Source organism: Ovis aries, chromosome 7 (assembly GCF_016772045.2).
Source record: "Ovis aries strain OAR_USU_Benz2616 breed Rambouillet chromosome 7, ARS-UI_Ramb_v3.0, whole genome shotgun sequence".
Lineage (NCBI taxonomy): Eukaryota > Metazoa > Chordata > Mammalia > Artiodactyla > Bovidae > Ovis > Ovis aries.
Genome location: NC_056060.1, coordinates 38652157 through 38667193, shown reverse-complemented (window position 1 = coordinate 38667193; position 15037 = coordinate 38652157). Strand labels below are relative to the sequence as shown.

Sequence of the window (15037 nt, the reverse complement as noted above, 5' to 3'; positions counted from 1 at the left end):
CAGGCCCTGGGACCTGCAATGAGAGGGGTCTGGGAGAGATGACAGGTCTAAGAGACTTCCTGGGGAATGCTGTTTCACACTGCGTAGAGGTGAACCACTGAGATATTTAAAAGGTCAATTTCAAAACTTCATCTTCAAATAGATGGAAATTAAATTGTTTGAACAGAAACTGTGGGCATTTCCTCATCTCTTGTGTATAGTTCTTTGAAAGTGTCAAGCCTAAGTACAAAATTAAAAGTTGCGTGATAATATTTACTAATAAGTGCTTATGTTTCACATTTAATGGTTTACAAAAATGTTTTTACTTTTATCTCTTATGGTACCAACTAATTTAATAAAAATACTCTTTGTCTTTGGGAATATAAGTAATTAGTAATCATTTTTTTATTCTGTTGTTTTCTTCTAAATTCTAAAGATGTAAAGTCTATCCTTTAAAAATGAGGATGTGGCATGGCATTATTTATATACATACCTACGTACATATATAGGCTTCCCTAGTGGCTCAGCGGTAGAGAATCCTCTTGCAATATAGGAGATGCTGGAGATCTGGATCAGTCCTTGGGTCAGGAAGGTCCCCTGGACGAGGAAATGGCAACCCACTCCACTATTCTTCCCTGGAGAATCCCATGGACAGAGGAGCCTGGTGGGCTACAGTTCATGGGGTTACAAAGAATCAGACACATCTGAGCACCCATGCACATGCACATACATACATATATATGTGTGTACATATATATATATATATATATATATATATATATATGAAAGTGATACATGCAGAGTACATCATGAGAAATGCTGGGCTGGAAGAAACACAAGCTGTAATCAAGATTGCTGGGAGAAATATCAATAACCTCAGATATGCAGATGATATCACCCTTATGGCAGAAAGCGAAGAGGAACTAAAAAGCCTCTTGGTGAAAGTGAAAGAGGAGAGCGAAAAGTTGGCTTAAAGGTCAGCATTCAGAAAACGAAGATCATGTCATCCGGTTCCATCACTACATGGGAAATAGATGGAGAAACAGTGGAAACAGTGTCAGACTTTATTTTGGGGGGCTCCAAAATCACTGCAGATGGTGACTGCAGCCATGAAATTAAAAGACGCTTACTCCTTAGAAGAAAAGTTATGACCAACCTAGATAGCACATTCAAAAGTAGAGACATTACTCTGCTGACTAAGGTCTGTCTAGTCAAGGCTATGGTTTTTCCAGTAGTCATGTATGTATGTGAGAGTTGGACTGTGAAGAAGGCTGAGCACTGAAGAATTGATGCTTTTGAACTGTGGTGTTGGAGAAGACTCTTGAGAGTCCCTTGGATTGCAAGGAGATCCAACCAGTCCATTCTGAAGGAGATCAACCCTGGGATTTCTTTGCAAGGAATGATGCTAAAGCTGAGACTCCAGTACTTTGGCCACCTCATGAGAAGAGTTGACTCATTGGAAAAGACTTTGATGCTGGGAGTGACTGGGGGCAGGAGGAGAAGTGGACGACTGAGGATGAGATGGCTGGATGGCATCACTGACTCGATGGACACAACTCTGAGTGAACTCCGGGAGTTGGTGATGGACAGGGAGTCCTCGTGTGCTGCGATTCATGGGGTCGCAAAGAGTCGGACACGACTGAGTGACTGAACTGATGAAAGTGTTAAACATATATATATCTATGAAAGTGTTAAACAGACTAAACAACAACAGCAACAACACATGCACACACATATATATATAAATACACACAACACGATTTGTTTCTAGAGAAAGACAACTGTGAATGCGAAAGTGAAAGTTGCTCAGTTGTGTCTGACTCTGCGTCCCCATGGGCTAGACAGTCAGTCCAGGTCCATGGAATTCTCCAGGCCAGAGTACTAGAGTGGGTAGCCTTTCCCTTCTCTAAGGGATCTTCCCAACCTAGGGAAGACAACTGTAGATGAAACTAGACTTTGAATTTTCACTAACCTTCAATGGAGATGTCTTATTTTTTCAAATGTATATTTAAAATATACCTTTTTGGGATTTAGAAAGAACTAGCAAATGTGTCAAAAAATACCAAGCTTTGCACAAGTGTCTGGTGTTTGCTGAGTTCTTAGTCTATGAATATTGCCTGGTGGGATTGGAATCATTATGGCTTTGTGATAATTTTTCTTCCATTTAGTTCTGAAGGAGACTTTGGGTTGTGTCATTATCTCACAGATTCCTCTATGCTGGAGTTTCAAAGCCAATTTTGTAACATCCTGAGGAACTTGTCCTTCTTGGGGGTAGTCATACACAGCAGTAGTCATTACTCAATGGAGAGAAACAATGGAGAAGTCAGCAGACAAAATCCTATGTCTGCCATTGCCACTCTTGGAGAAGCAAATTGAAGTTTTCATTTTTGGCATATTCTTTTAGTAAATATTTTTGGGATTTCCCTGGTGGTTCAGACGGTAAAGCATCTGTCTACAATGCAGGAGACCCGGGTTTGATCCCTGGGTTGGGAAGATCCCCTGGAGAAGGAAATGGCAATCCACTCCAGGACTGTTGCCTGGAAAATCCCATGGACAGAAGAGCCTGGTAGGCTACAGTCCATGGGGTCTCAAAGAGTCAGACATGACTGAGCAACTTCGCTTCACTTTAGTAGATATCATTTGTTTTGTTGATGAGCTAGAGTGAAAGAAATAATAGTGGTCTCTAAATAACCAAATTGTGATTAAAGTTGGAGCATAATGATGGTACTAATTTCATTTTAGTTAATATTTGCTGTGGCTTTGTAGTTCTTCCCAAGAAAGCTGAAATGCTCTTAATTTTAGAGAAGGTGAGTACATTTAAGTATACATTTCAGTCCAGAGTGTTTAAAAGGATGTAATTAACACCTGTGGGTTCAGAAATCCTAATCTCATAAGATGTTTTGATAATTCATGAGTCAGGAAGATTTGGTTCAAAGAACTTTAGAGGATTCACTGAGCACATGATATATAACTTTTGACATTATTAAGAGGAAGCCACTTCATGAAGTTGATTTAGAGGGGATAAAACTTACCAACCATTTTAAAGATTAAATGCTGTTCTCTCTCATAGCGTTATAATAGTTTCTCTGCCTCCTTCACTATGCTTCCAAGATGACTCAAAGCACATAACGTAATGGTACCATAAAAGCAAGAGGAGACTCCCTTCTGTCTGTCATTTTTTGTTTGTTTTTGTATTTATAGTCTATGGCCTAGCCTTCAAAATTTCTGGAGTAGTTGTTTTTGTTTTCTTGTTTTTGTTGTTCCTACTAAAATTTACTGATTAGATAGAAACATGATTCAGTCTTTAGTTGGAGACATTTCATGATTTGGCATTGGATCTGATATAGAAACAGGAACGTGCGTATAGTATCTCACATTTCTACCTTCTTAGAGAAAGCTTAGTTCACACAATATTTACCTTAAGTTGTAGCACAGAGCTTAGTTAACATAAGTCTTTTGTAAATACAATAAAAGGTTAATGAACTATTTGATAAACTTTCAAATATTGCTTCCATATAGGTCATGTATTTCTCCTGGGAAATACTGCGAAGAACATACTGAATGGCTGAATGGCTTGGGCTGGGAATATCCATGTAGAAGCATGGATGGCTATGTATGTCAGACTTAGGGACCCACAGTTCCTCTCTGGTACACATATCAGAGGTTGTCAAATGCTGTATTTGAAAAGAATGTTAAGAACCATAGGTTCAGTGAAACTTGGTGTTTTTTTTTTGTTTGTATCTATAAAACATATAAGAGTCTTTGAAGTTTTAGCTTTATATTAATAGGTTATGTTTTGAGATGAAAACAAAAAGGTTATTTCTGATGAAATCTGAAGTTGTTAATGTAGAAACCTTAATTTAATAATATTTATAAGTTTTATACTGTTTCATTTAAGACACATAAGAATCAAATATGTCATTTTGTAGAAGATGATTTAGATTAATGTTTTGCCATTATGTATTCAGCTTTTTGTTGCAAAGAGCTATATCCCACTGAAGCAACATAGCATGCACACATTCAGCTTTTTGTAAAGTTAGCACCTATATTCAAGAACGCTTAAAGATGACATTAAAAGATAATTCTTTTATACAAAACATTATTACTTTTATTATTGTTTTTAATATTAAAATTCAAATTGCTTATGTTTTTTTATGTTTAACTTTAAAATTTCATGAACATAATTGCATTGTTAGTTAATGTCATTTTCTTTAATGACAAACTTTCTTCATTTTCTTAAATAGTATCTATTGCATATAACAAATAACTTGTTTTTTAATTAAAAATATAAACTCTTTGCTTTAAATTCTTGACTAACATTAACCTAAAAAATCAGATCAACCTCTGTTATTTAGGAAAAATTAATAGCTTCTTTCTAGAACCAGAGGCTTCAGGGTTTAATTTTCTTACGTTACTCTGGGCTTTGCAGAATTTCTTAGGGCAGTTCAATTAATTTATAACAATGCTGCTCAACATGTGCTGAGGAAATAATACAAAATATTCAAAACCTTTCATATTCAGAGCCTTCACCAAAGTCATGCTGAGGTAGATATGATCTTCTTTTGATTAAATCCAAAATATGATCAATATGATCTTAGTACTTTCACTTTATAACTCATCATATTAAAGATAAAAATGTATTTCTCTCCAGTGGGCAAGAATTCAGTGTTAACCAAGTATGAAGGATGAGGGTAAAGGAAAATAAATTCACCTTGATGCTGAAATAGTAGTTAATTAAAAACAACCAAATGAGTAAAAGCCGATTATAAATAATCTGCAAAATGTTTGTGTATCAAGATATTGTCCATTTGGGATTATTTAAATGACAGTAACAGAAAGATTTTAGCTATTTTTTGCAGAAATTATCATAATAGACATAGAAATTGAATATTCTGCTATCTGCATGTTTTAATATATGCTTACATTCATGGTTGTAAGAATAATAGTGGGATATAATAATAGTTTATATTGTTCTGAAGGGTAGAACAAATGTGTAATTTCAAAAGATCCTTATAGTTGCAGAAATGAGGGCAGGCAAACTAAGACTGAAGGAGATATAAGGGATCAAAATAATGACAAAAATTAGCAGTAGAGCAAAGAAAACAGTTTTCTATTTTTCTCTTTATTCTTTTATAAACACAAAAGATAAGGTAGGTGCCAGACTGCTATGGCCTGAGGATTGCAAAAACGTGCAAAATCTGGCATAGAGTGGGTACCATTAGTTCCAGTCACTAGGCTGTAAAGCAAAGATGAGAGGAGACCTGTGATGAGAGGATAAATGTTGTTTTGTCTCCAGTCTTTAATATGGGAGAGATTAGCATATTTATATGCTATGAGAATTAATTTTGATTTTTTTTTTTTTTTGCAGAAAAGATTAGACTGTTTTGAGCGATTTCTGCATATGGGATAACAAAGTTACAAGATTTAAACTTGTAAAGAGTAAAAGAGCAGAAAAATAAGAAAAAGGAAGAAAATAAAGAAAGCCAGATTTTAGAGAAATTTAATTTTAGAGGCATGATGAAAGATAGTAGAAAAATAGTATAGTATGGTTAAAAGTTACAGTTTATGTCGGAAATACAGGCATTATGGTTTGTTTCTTATAATGTAAATAGTTGGTCTTTGTAATCCTGAGACATGGCATAGTATTTTAGAATGCTTAATTGTATGCTTCCTTATTTTTTACTTGTGGGTAAACCTCAAAGCAGTTTTGCCTTTTGCCTGAAGCTTGGTTGACCCAGGAAGACTTTAATCTTTCTCAAACCTCACCTCCTTCATCTTTTCCCCCTGTTGTTCTACAGCCTCACTTGAAATTTCCCAGTGCCTTCCTAACTATCATTGGCAATGATCTTTTGTTTATGCCCCTTCAAATCTGTTGTAAGTGACAGTTTTGGACAATTTACCATCCTCAAGCATCTCTTTGTATAACTTTTGAAGCATTACATTTTCTTTGTATTCCTTCTGCCTCTGAGTCTCCTTTCTTGGCCTCACTGTATCCATATTCACATCCACAACAGCTCTGTACCAAGAATTCACATTCCTTATGATTTTATCATTATCCTCTTAATTTTTCACTCTACATGTTCTGTTTTAGGCTTTGCATCTATTCTATTGCTGTCAAACATCAGCTACCATTTAAAAGCTCTAAATCTTTATATCAAGCAGCAACTTTTCATTTGTGCCCAGCTCACCATCAGCATCTAAAACTAAAATTTTCACCTCCTCTCCAAATCTTCATATTCTCCGCTTCCTTATCTGAATTTATTATATTAAATATATATTAATATAGTGAGCCTAAGGAGAAAGATATTAGGCAAAAGAATTGTCACCAAGAAGAGGGATAATTATAGACTATACTCAGAGAAAAGCAAAAATGTTAGTCACTCAGTTGTGTTCAACTCTTTGTGACCCCAGACTCCTCTGTCCATGGAATTCTCTAGGCAAGAATACTGGAGTGAGTTGCCATACCCTTCTCCAGGGAATCTTCCCAACCCAGGGATCAAACCTGGGTCTCCTGCATTGCAGCAGATTCTTTATTGTCTGAGGCACAAGGGAAGCCCCATGCTTGTAGACATAATACTTAATTTAAAACTTGAATGGGAATTCATTGTGGAAAAAGGAGGGAGGAGAAGACTTTTGTACTGTTTTAAACTAGTGACTCAGTAACCCCAAGTTACCTTGAACTAGTGTAGCAAAGTTGTACGATATTATTGGAACTTGAATTCCCAGAGAATAGTTGGACCAGGGATTTGAAGGATATGCAAAAGTACAATGCTCTTGCTTAGCATTGTTAGAGGAAAGAAAACTCTTATTATGAAACTTATTAATGGCTAATAACAGCATATCCTTCAGGAACATGGAAAAAGCTTCTCCCTCAAAAACACTTCATGTCTAAGTCCTCTCTCTAACAAAGCACTCCATTATTTGGACTCAGATCCCCTCATTTTAAGTCTCTCCCACCTGTGAATAATGTGGAGCCCCTACTGATCAAGAGAATATTTTTTATTAAAAAAAAGTCATTCACCTGTTTAACCAAAATATTAACTTCAGTGACATCTGAATTCATGTTTCCTCACTCCCACATCAATCAGTGCTTGTCTTGTCTAATAAGAACTCTCATGTAGGTTTCTCTCATCTTTTCCATTGGCAGGGCCCTACGGTCTCTTTCTTATGTCTGGAGACATCAGGGTAGATTGAGAGAGTGGCACTGGTCTCGGGGTTTGGAGTAGATTATAAATTGTGTGGATCACATTTTCATGTAGTTATTTCCTGAACACTGCAGGCAGTATTATGTCAAAAGACATGATTACATGCTTTTGAACACACTGTTTCCTTTCTCTGGAATGTTCTTTTGCCTCCACTGTGTGTATCTTTCCAAACCTTGTTAAATGTCATTGGCTTCCTGAAACCTGTCGGAATCCCCCAGGCAGATTTAGTCAGTTTCTGCCTTGTCCTGTTGTAGTACTTTTCACTTTCTTCTGTTAGATAACTATTCTGTTCAGTTGTAATTTTTGAATGACTTCTGTATGTAAATAAATTGGTCAGACCCAATAGGCTGAAAACACAATAGGCAGTGGGCATAGAGGGCACCGCTCGTAGCATCAATCTTCGTATCCTTAGCACATGTCTCATCTCATCTATAGCAGTTGCTCAATTAATATATGTTTGAAAGTATTTTTATGAGATAAAAGGCTAAAATATGCTCTTGCTGTTGCCATTGGAGAATTTATTTGTGTTCTTTCTCCAACAGAATACAGAGAGAATTTGGTATGACTTTCAAAAGTATAAGCTAACAAGATAAGAGAATGTTTCTCTTCTATCCTTTTAGGCTGACCTCTTGAGCCCAAAGCCAGTTTATTCAGATTAAGGGAGTTGATAGAATTAGTGTTAGGAAAGATTTTATATAATGGGATTTTGTTTACTGCAAGCAAATTTGGATGAATATGAGTCTCTTGCAATATTTTAACATTTTAATTCATTGCTGACTCTACAGGGCAAAGGGGATCATAACCCTTAGTCCAATTTAAGAATGATGAGTTAAGATTTTTTTCCATCAAGGCAGAGGATAAAATATGTCTTGCTTTAGATAAAGTTCTGCAAATTGTATTTGTATTCAAAGTAGGCAAATTCAGTGTCCTAATAGTTGATATTTTTGCTAAAATAGGAGGGAAGAGTCCTTATAGTGATACATGCTTTAAAATTATGAATTAATTATTAAATACCTACTCTGTGCTCTGAATTAGGTAATGTGGTACAGATGCTCAAAATGATGTTCATTCTTGTAATGACATGCTTCTGATCAAGTTATAATGTTAAGAAAAAGGAGAATCACTGGGCAATGCTCATTTCCTGGTAAAAAAAAGAGAAGAAAATCATTGCTAAGTAATTCAAGAAGCTTTCGCAACATTGGTCCAAAGATCAGTGTGGGAATTCTATATGGGGGGACATTATGATCAAAGAAATTGAATTGTCAGTGTTCTTTAACTTCCCACTGATACTGGGCTGATGATACAGAGAAGTGAGATTTCATGTTGAATTGTCAATATGTGGCCCATTTATGGGGGACTAAACGCCATGTGGGGTGATTTGGACTCCATGAAATGTCATGCTGTTTAGATACTCAATCGTGTCTGACTCTTTGTAACCCCATGGACTATAGCCTGCCATGCTCCTCTATTTGTGGAATTTTCTAGGCAGGAGTACTGGACTGGGTTGCCATTTCCTTTTCCAGGGGATCTTCCCGAAGGGATGAAACTCAAGTCTCTTATGTTTCCTGCATTGGCTGGGAAGTCCCTCTTAGGGAAAATTCAACATAATGAAAAAAGAAGTTACAACATATTATTTGGGAAATCATAATATTTTGTTAGGGATTGGAGACAGGACAAAAATTGTGACAATGTTACACTGGCTAGGTTTGGAACAATTGTACAATTAATATTGTTGATCTAGTTATGGTGCTATAACTACTTCATGAACTTTTTCTCAATCTTTTTTTACCCCCTAGTCTAGATCTAGTTTAGGAGTTATTTAAACCTTCTTTGACTATGTCTGTTATAGAATTAATAGCGTGAGTTAGTAAAGAAAGCCTAGGACCAGTGGTCCTGGTCTCATTGAGGCCACAACTAGCTGCAAGCCTGTTGCCAGCTCACCTGATGTTCTCAGACTTTCCTTCCATAATTCGGAAATAAGAGCATTGACCTGGATGAATTCTAAGACCTTTCAGTTGAGCTTTCTGCAGGCCAGAAGAGTTCATGGCAGCTTCCAAAATGTTCACATTATCATTGAGCTCCTGAAGTACTGACTATATATTTTAACGCATACTGGATAAAGTACGTCTTTAACATTTATAATTTGGTAGAATATTCCACCTTCCTATAAGATAGGTGGAAGGCTCAATATATAGGCAATTACCTCTTCCAAGAGTGTGTTAAAATATGGAAGAAAATAGCAGAAAATTAACCCTTGTAGATGAAGACAGTGTGCTTAGTGTATAATTTAAACTTTTAAAATAAAGCTACTTATTTGCATAATGATTCTTTGGAAAGATGATCCTTAAAATAATAATACTATTCATTGATATTAAATAAAGCAAAAATAACATTGTAAAATAATCTAGAAAAGATGCCATGTTACTATATAGTTAGATGTATTAATAAACATGTGAACTATCACTTGTTAGGCTAAATTTGGCATAGAAATATATTTCAAGGTAATGAATCTCTATTTTCTTCCTTAACAATTTTCTATTTATATTTTGAAAGTGTTAATTGATTATCATCAGTTTGTTAACCTCCATAATATGTATACAGTTGTGCAACAGATGTTTAAGAATAAGTGGCTTTCTAATATTAGGTATCTAAATTGAAGTTTAAATTTGATCTTGCATTGAAAGGTTGAAGAACAGTACTTTGCTTGGATAGCCAGAAAGAAAATGGAAATAACTGGTTGTTTTATTACTATTATTTACAAGCAGACTTCTCTGTCTTTCAGTTTGAAATTAAGAACAATAAGAAACTTTGCCCTTTTCAGTTCTTAAACTCTAGGAGTATTCTATACATTTTTGTTATGTAAAGCAAAGTATTAGTATTGGAAATTATTTTTTATTTTCAGAGCATAGGTTGTCCCAAAAGAAAATTTCCTGTAAGTTGGACTTATAATTATCTTATTTCCTCCATAAATCACCAAATTTATCTGCAAATTTAACAATATTCATGATCTTTTAAATGTTAAGTAAAAAATTCCAAATATAGTCATATTAATTTTTAAGCAACTACAGCCTCTGCTGATAATACTGCTGTTGAGGCTGGGATTGCTATCAGTAAATTCTTGAGATCATTGTTCTTATATACAGATAAAGCTATTTCTCCAGTACAACAAATTTTTCTTCTCTACTCCAAATATATTACAAACAAAATTGCTGAATTCACAAGTGGGGATGATCTCCAATTTGAAGCGAGTCACTTACTGTAATCTCCTTGATGGCAAGAAGCCTATCCTATTATCTAAGTATTTCTCAGGACCAAAAGAGTTTTTGCATATAATAGGTTTCCTGTGGGCTTCCCTGGTGGTGCAGGAGACCTGGATTCAATTCTTAGCGCATGGCAATCTGCTCTATTATTCTTGCCTAGAAAATTCCATGGACAGAGGAACCTGGTGGGCTATATTCCATAGGGTAACAAAGAGTAAGTCATTGAATCCTAGACAAGTTTTATAGGCCCATGTAGCATTGAAGTAGGAGAAATTGTACTTAAGAATTTATACAATTTCGTGAAAACTAAGTCTATCTTGAGTCAGAATTTTATACTTAGGCCTCAGTGATCTATGATCTTCACCAGTGTCTTTTGTTCATATTAATATAGGAGTCTATACATATTAAAAACTAAGTTGATACTCAATTTCTGACAGCTAAATCTTCCTATGCTTTAGCTTCCTAGTTTTAACACAGGACTTAGAACATTAACAGAAAAATGGAAATGTCTTTAATTTAGATTGCTTTTTCCTTTGAGTGATCTTTCTTTTTCACCACCATAGTCCCTGTATCACAGACGGTAAAGAATCTACCTGCAATGCTGGAGACCTGGTTTCTGTCCCTAGGTCAGGAAGATCCTCTGGAGAAGGGAATGGCAACCCACTCCAGTATTCTTGCACAGAGAATCTCACGGACAGAGGAGCCTGGGGGACCACAGTCTGTGGGGTTGCAAAGAGACGGACACGGCTGAACGACTGTCACTACTACATAGACTTTGGACAACATCCTTTACTATATTAAATTTTAGATTTCAGAGATGAGGGGAACTATCACATTTTAGCAGTCATAGTTTTATCCCAGGTCTTGTAATGCTGGTGATTTCCTGAACCACCAGTTTTCCTCAGCACCCTACTCCCATTTTCCATTTTCAGAATGTGTTGGCGACTTTTAGATAAATTTGAAGCTTTCTGTCCAGCAAAATGTTTAATCCCTTGAGGATGTTCAAAGTGTTAAGACTGATGGATCTGACAGAGCTAAAATCTAATAAGAATTGCTGTTTACAACCACGATGATTCATTGGATGACAGTTTATTTATCTTTTTACGTATCTTCTTTCTGATTCAACAGCTCCCCCCACGGTTCGTATTGTGCATTCAGGCTTGGCCTGTAACATTGAAGAGGAGCGCTACTCAGAAAGGGTCTACACTATACGGGAAGGGGAAACCCTGGAATTGACCTGTCTAGTCACGGGACATCCACGTCCACAGGTGAGTCCTGAACCGTGAAATTGTGGAAAACTCTCTGACTTGTCTTGCAAATCAGAAAAAAAAAGTGTATATATATATATATATATATATATATATATATGTTTAGATGATTTAGCTAAAAATGTGTATGTGTTTGTATGTGTGTGTATGTGAAATCTATATTATATGTGCAATGTAGGATAAGGGTGGTAATTGTTGAACATTCAAGCTTAAGTAAGCATGTAGAATAGACAAAGAAAAATTTTTTGTTTTGGTATTGTGAGAAATTTAAAAGACACTAGTCTAAGAAAGCTGTTAAAAAAGACAACTGCAAAAATATCTCTGTCAGATAACAATTCATATGGCAATGAGTTTATTTTAGAACGTGGAACATGATTTCATGATGACATAATTGCAGTGGAGGAGGCGTTTGTTCTAAAAATGTGATGCACGAGGTCACAGGTACTTTCCTTACTCCTTGTCATTATATTCAGAGAAAACCTTGAAAAACAGATATTTGCAGGTGCTATGTGAATTCAGGTTCTCAGAGTAAGCAGGTACAGCTTTTACAAGCTAAGTACCAGGAACAGAAATTGAGACTTTCACGGGGCACTAAAGTGATAAATAATGAGCAAAGAAAAAAATTGTACGAGTGAAAAAAGAGGTTAGATAAGAGATAATATTGTTAGGCTATGTATTTGTGATTTAAAGATTTAATTCAGATCCAAAATTTTCAGGATGTTTTATTCATTAATTGCCAGTTATTATTGTCATATATTTAACTTGACTGGTTCAAAATATAGATTGTTATTCAACACAAACACTGTTCTGAAAAAGAAATCTCATTTTGTAGATAAAGTTATATATTTTATTTGTATTACAGAAAAAAATTCCAGTTAACACACGACTGTACAGGGAAAAGTACAGAACAGTGTGAAGATTATAAAATCTCCCATCATTTTAATCTTGTCTTTTGGTCTTGTCATCCTTAACTCTTTAATTCTCGAAGATGTTTTGACTCTGCCATTTTGACCCTGAAGAGCAAATGAAAATAAGCATGTGAACTTTATAGAATGAAGCAATGTATTGATGAGACCATGAGTGAACTTTAATGGGGAAATATGTTTTATAAAAATCATGCTGTTGAAAAAATGGAAAACGATAAAAGTAATCTAAAAATTATTTTGAAATATTAAGATCCATAGTGGCTAAAACTGCAAATTATGATACTTTCTAAGAACAGAAAATTTATTAAAGAATAAATTTGTCTCAATAAAATTGAGTTATAGATAATTTGAGGCTTCCCAGTTAGTGCAGTTATAAAGAATCTGCATGCCAGTGCAGGATACTTAAGAGACGTGGGTTTGATCTCTGGATCAGGAAGGTTCTTTGGAGTAGGAAATGCCAACCTGCTCCAGTATTTTTGCCTGGACAATTCCATGGACAGAGGAGCCATGGGGTCACAGAGTCAGACACGACTGAGCAACTGAGCATACATAGGCAGAAAATTTGACCCAGTGAATTAGCTTTGGTAGAAAAAAAATGATTGTCAAACTAAATACACAAGCCCAGAAGCAATAATTGTTGAAATATGATGTAGGTAAATAAGTTGATATTTAAACAGCACTTTTATTTAAAAATTTGTATAGAAAATAATGTAGTCCAATTAAAATAATTTTAGTTATATTAAAAATGATATTAACTCAAGAATATTATCCCAAAGAAAGTTCAGTGTTATTATTTTTTTAATTTATAGTCATAGAATAAAAATTCCAGAGTAAAAAAATTGAAATCAAAACAGGAATGTCCGAGTAAACCTAAAAGAAGACACAAGAGAATACTCACTGATGATCCCCTTATTCTTACAATGACGGTACCAAATTCTGCACATTCTGAACTAAAGATGCAACTTACATTTTAATTCATCCGATATTCTGCTCCCTCTATCTTCATACTTACATTCTCTCAGTCTCGACATTTCTTATTTTGTCCATACATCTTCCCTTTCATGCTTCAGCAGTCTGGATGGAATCTTTGAGCTCTGAGCAATCTGAAAGAAGTTCTGAAAAACAGAAGTAGATTATTGCCTTATCCATTTTTCCTGATAAATTCCATTTTTGGAATCATTTCAGTGTACTCTAATCCTATGAAAAATTTATTATTTTGGTATCATTATTTCTTCATTCCTAGAAGCAATTCAGGTGTTTGCAGGTGAATCAGTTTCGGTTTATATTGCATACTTGGAAAATTAACTGGGCCTCTTCTTTGTCAACAAGCTGTGTAAGGAAGGCTGACAAAACAGCTGGGCCTTTGCATCCTGTCTAAATACTAAAGGGCGTGCTGTTGGCAGCTGGTTTTCTCAGGATGAATTTTCTTGGCTAATACCATGAAGCTGAAAAGGTTTTCTTGCTCCTTTGTTTAATCTGAATATGATAATATTTGGAAATGCAGTGAAAAAGAGAAGTTCCTCATTCATTTTTCAGATTTCTTAATCTGTTACCTATTTCTCTGGCAATGAGAGTCATAAAGATTTCCATTTCCACAAGTATTCTAAGGCAGCAATGTAAAATTTCTTTAAAATAAGTGAATAAATTCAGTACATAGTAGTGGTTATGAGCATGGGACTGCATGGGTATAGTCCAGGATCCTTCTTGACTACTAGCGTGATCTTGGGAAAGTTCCTTAACCTCACTGCTCTCTGCATCTCAGTTTTCCTGTGTGTATAATACGATAATGGTAACCATCATATCTATATCACTGACTCCTTTCAAAAGTTAAATGCAGGTTATAAAAATATATGCATATATGTTACATATATACATATAAACAGATGGCACATAATAAAATATATACTGGCTTTTTGTTATTTTAAGTAATTTATACTTGGTCTCTACTGTTGAACATATTTGAAATAAGCAAATTTTAGAAATGGTTCTTAGCATTTATATAGTCTAAATTAGATATATTTCAATAAGTTTCACTATTTTTGTGTTTTAATGTATTGCAGAGCCTTTGCATCTTTGTTAATTAACTTTTCTTAGCTTGCAAGGACTAGAACTAAGTCCTCCTCATTAAGAAAGGCTTATTATAAAGATATTAATATATGGAAAAATAAGAATGGAGACAAGGGTTTGTCAATTAATCTACCAACCTAGTGTTGTTGTACATCTGTACATTCATAATTTCAGAATTCAGCTACCTAAACTCTTAATTTTCCTTTTCTTTTTTTCCCTTCTTTTCTTTTCTCCTTCCTTCTTTCCTTCTCTCCTTCTTCCTTTTTCCTTCCTCTCTTCTCTTTTAATGTTACAAAACCAGTAAGAAATGAATTATAAATACAGTTCTCTGA

The 15037-nt window shown here is 35.0% G+C and overlaps 1 protein-coding gene across 1 annotated transcript in view; it reads left to right on the top strand.

The window, feature by feature from the left end:
• The window catches only part of MDGA2 (MAM domain containing glycosylphosphatidylinositol anchor 2), a 925916-nt gene that overhangs the window by 383364 nt on the left and 527515 nt on the right, over positions 1-15037 (top strand). The window contains exon 2 of the mRNA XM_042252298.2: positions 11573-11712. Coding sequence (XP_042108232.1) covers positions 11573-11712 — 140 coding nt within the window. The remainder of the gene's footprint in view (positions 1-11572; positions 11713-15037) is intronic.